Source organism: Prunus dulcis, chromosome 3, assembly GCF_902201215.1.
Source record: "Prunus dulcis chromosome 3, ALMONDv2, whole genome shotgun sequence".
In the NCBI taxonomy this organism is placed as follows: domain Eukaryota; kingdom Viridiplantae; phylum Streptophyta; class Magnoliopsida; order Rosales; family Rosaceae; genus Prunus; species Prunus dulcis.
In genome coordinates, this window is record NC_047652.1 from 8,656,897 (window position 1) to 8,660,911 (window position 4,015).

The 4,015-nt window shown below is 38.7% G+C and overlaps 3 protein-coding genes across 3 annotated transcripts in view; 1 reads left to right on the forward strand and 2 right to left on the reverse strand.

The window, feature by feature from the left end:
* Positions 1–450, reverse strand: LOC117621683 (mitogen-activated protein kinase kinase kinase 17-like). The gene has a single exon (XM_034352243.1). It carries the CDS (start codon positions 448–450, stop codon positions 1–3), a length of 450 nt encoding a protein of 149 aa, XP_034208134.1.
* Positions 451–474: 24 nt separating this feature from the next.
* Positions 475–1,053, reverse strand: LOC117621684 (mitogen-activated protein kinase kinase kinase 17-like). The gene has a single exon (XM_034352244.1). The coding sequence runs from the start codon at positions 1,051–1,053 to the stop codon at positions 475–477; it is 579 nt and encodes a 192-aa protein (XP_034208135.1).
* Positions 1,054–2,117: 1,064 nt separating this feature from the next.
* The window catches only part of LOC117621686 (zinc finger MYM-type protein 1-like), a 6,769-nt gene continuing 4,871 nt past the window's right edge, over positions 2,118–4,015 (forward strand). The window contains exons 1-2 of the mRNA XM_034352245.1: positions 2,118–2,610; positions 2,698–3,831. Of these exons, the coding sequence (XP_034208136.1) occupies positions 2,118–2,610; positions 2,698–3,831 (1,627 nt within the window). The remainder of the gene's footprint in view (positions 2,611–2,697; positions 3,832–4,015) is intronic.

Here is a 4,015-nt window from a genome sequence, read left to right on the forward strand (position 1 = left end):
CTAAGCTGCACCCATTATAGCAAAAGTTGATGGTTTTGGGCTTGGAACCACATGCCTTGACATGAGCTTCAGAGGAAGAATCTCCTGCTCAGAAAAACCATCATTTTCTTGAGCCATCTCCTCTGCATCTTCAGACTTCCAACTTCCAAGGGGTATGAAGCTAGGACAATCCAGAACAGAGGAAGCCACTGCAGAAGACACTTGCTCAATTGGTTTAACCTCTCTAACCCCATTATCCAGTTTAGTCACAAATGGGTGGTTCAAGAGCATGGCAGCAGTAAACCTCTCTGAAGTGTTCCACATAAAGCAACATTGCAAGAAATCTTTAACCTCTTTTGATAACCAACCAGGAATGGCAGGAATTCTTGAAGCAAGCAGGGCAGTTAACAGGTCCCGAACGTCAAATACGGTGCCCGGTGTGAAATCCCATGGATACCTCCCAGTTAACATTTGCAGCACAACACAACCTAACGCCTAAATATCATAAGGGTACTGTTGAATTCCATAAACCACAGCTTCAGGAGACAAATACATTGGTGTGCCTCCAAAGGAAGGCTTCTCCCACTTCTGATTTGCCTTCTTTGTGAGCCCCAAGTCTCCGATTTTCGGCACAAAACGAGCACCACCCGAGGAGGTATCAGACACAAGCAGAATATTCTCAGGCTTGAGATCACAATGCACAAAACCCCTTTCGTGGATGTACTTAATCCCTTTCAAAATCGACTCTGTATACTTTCTGACTTGGAATTCACGCAACCCAAAACCCCTTGATTTCTCAATTAAATCCGCCATTGTTCCCCCGTCTGCGTACTCCAAGAACACATTGAATAAATGATGGCCATCAGCGCCAATCGTCTCATCCTCTCCATAGCAGTTGATAACAAAAGGGCAGTGACGAAAAATGTAAAGAAGAATATCTTCCCCCATCAGATCATGCGCCTGAGAGGCCAATGTCGATTTCACGGCCACAATCCTCGACACACCCTTCAAACACAACCTGGGTTTTTTCTCGAAACCCAAATAAACCGACCCGAATCCGCCTTGGCCGAGCATCAGCCCTCGAACCCACTCGCAGCCACTTAGTGAAATTGTCAAGTAATGATCTGAATCATCTGCAGAATCGTCTACAACTATTATCTCATTTGGGGTTGCTCTTTTTCTCTTGAGACCCGCCGTTGCTTTTGTACACTTTGTTCAAAAGTGAAGAAGATACAAAGATTCTGGGTTGTAGAAGAAGAACAGAACAAAAAAGACGACGGAGAACAAGAGCAAAACTTGTGGGTTGTAGAAGAAGCAGGGGAAGCAGATCGCTGATCGCAGATCGATTGATGAACGAACAAGTCGATGATGATGATGATGATATGAAGAAGAGAGTTGGAATTGAAAGAAACCCTTTAGGCTTTACGAAAGATCTATGTATTCTTGACGCTGTTGGTAGTGGCGGATCCACGTTGGGACAAGAGGGGACCCTTGAAAGGCTGGAAATTTGGCAAGGGAGTCCATGAAAGCCCCGTTGGACAGCTGCTGGAAGCCCCCTCGTATGCACACAATGTGCTCGACGAAATGTCCTGCGCAGCTGCGCTGCGCTTAATTTTTTTAAAAACGAGCCTTGCCAAACGACGTCATTTGGTCCAAGGCTCAGTCACCACCTTCTACAGCCGTCCGCCGCCCATTTTTTAAACTACAAGTAAGTAAGCATGGAAAATCTGATATTAATAATTATAGTGATAATATATATTGTTGATATTGATTTTTTTTTTTTATGTAATGAAATTTATGGATATGAATCATATTGATTGATTGAGTTTATGCTTGAAATTTATGGATATTAATCATATTGATATTTTTTTTTATGTAATTAAATTTATAGATATGAATTATAGTGATAATCATATTAATGTAGATTGATTGAGTTTATGCTTGATTGATAATATGAATTGATTGGGTATATTAAATATTGATTGCTATTTGATATGATAATTTGGTATATTGAATATTGATTGATATGGGTTTAGGGAGTATATTGAATATTGAGAGTGGGTTATTGAAATTTTCATATTCATATGATAATTTGGATAAAAATTAATGATTGATTGAATTAATTGATTTGTAGATTTATGGAACGATTCTTTAAAAGAAAATTATCTACGGATAGTTCTTCTCTGTCTAATCTGGGTAGTTCAAATGCAAGACCAATTGAAGTAGATGAGATCTTGCAATTTCTTGCGGATCATGATGAAAAAGTTAAGGCCGTTGTGTTGGAAAATACTCCGGGAAATTTAAAGTTAATAGCTCCTTCAATTCAAAAAGATCTTGTCAATTCTTGTGCCAAAGAAACCATTGATCTTATCTTGAGTGATGTAAAAGATAGATATTTTTCAATAATGGTGGATGAAGCACGTGATGCTTCAATAAAGGAGCAAATGGCGATGGTGTTGCGTTATGTGAATGACAAAGGACAAATAATTGAAAGGTTTGTGGGGGGTCAACATGTAACCGACACTACTTCAAGTGCACTAAAGGAAGCAATTGATGAATTCTTTTCTTCCGCGAATTTGAGCTTTTCCAAGCTACGAGGACAAGGTTATGATGGAGCTAGCAACATGAGAGGTGAGTTCAATGGCCTTAAGACAAAGATTTTGAGAGAACAACCTTGTGCATTTTATGTTCATTGCTTTGCTCATCAACTTCAACTAGCTCTTGTTGCGGTAGCAAAGAAAAATATTGATGTCAACTCTTTTTTCACAACGGCTAATAGTTTGGTTAATGTTGTTGGAGCATCTTGTAAGCGTCGCGATGCACTTAGAGCACAATACCAAGAAGAGCTTGTGAGAGCTTTTGAAGATGATTGTCTTATAACGGGGCGGGGCTTAAATCAAGAAAGGACTCTCAAACGTGCCGGCGATACACGATGGAACTCACATTATGGTACGTTGATTAGTATCATTTCTATGTTCCCATCTGTGGTGAATGTGCTTCAAATAATTGTTGATGATAATCCTAATGATAGTTCGGGTGAAGCCTATAAGTTATGGAGAGAAATACAATCTTTTGAGTTTGTGTTTCACTTATTTGTAATGAAAGCTATATTGGGAATAACAAACACTTTGTCTCTAGCATTGCAAAAGAAAGATCAAGACATTGTGAGTGCAATGAATTTAGTGAAAACATGCAAGGAAAACCTGCAGTTGATGAGGGATAATGAGTTTGAAGAATTGGTTGAGCAAGCATCCTCGTTTTGTTACAAACATGATATTATAGTTCCTACCATGGATGAGGAATATGTAATTCCAGGGAGATCACGGCATAATGCTCCAATGAAGACAAATTATCATCGTTATCGTGTGGAGATCTTTATTCATGTAATTGATGGGCAACTTGCGGAGTTAAATGATCGCTTCAACGAGGTAAGTACTGAGTTACTTACTTGTTTGGCATGCTTGAGTCCAAAAAATAACTTTGTGGCTTTTGACAAACGAAAGCTAGTTCGTCTTGCTCAATTTTATCCTTATGATTTTTCGGATAGAGACTTATTGATGCTTGAAGATCAACTTGGTGTTTATGTTCATCATATGCGTTCGAGTAGTGATTTTTCTCAATTGGAAGGGATTAGTAGTCTTGCAGAAAAAATGGTGGAGAAAGGAATGCATGAAATATTTCCTTTTGTGTATTTGCTTCTTACATTGGCTTTGGTTTTACCGGTTGCAACTGCATCAGTGGAGAGGGCATTTTCCGCTATGAATATTATTAAAAATCCACTTCGCAACAGAATGGGAGATCAATGGTTGAATGATAGCTTGATTGTTTACATTGAGAGAGATGTTTTCGCTTGTATTGATAACGAAATTATAATGCAACGTTTTCAGAATATGAAAACTCGTCGTGGACAATTGTAACTTGTATTATTGGTTTTGTTATGAATTATGAATGGAAGTACTATCTTTCTATCTTTTTAGCATTATTTTCTTTGTAGAAAAATTTCAGAACTTTTACACTAAGCCCCCTTGGCTACATA

Coding starts and splice junctions, on each gene's coding strand:
- LOC117621683 (XM_034352243.1), bottom strand. CDS start 450: ATGTTAACTGGGAGGTATCCATGGGATTTCACACCGGGCACCGTATTT.
- LOC117621684 (XM_034352244.1), bottom strand. CDS start 1,053: ATGCTCGGCCAAGGCGGATTCGGGTCGGTTTATTTGGGTTTCGAGAAA.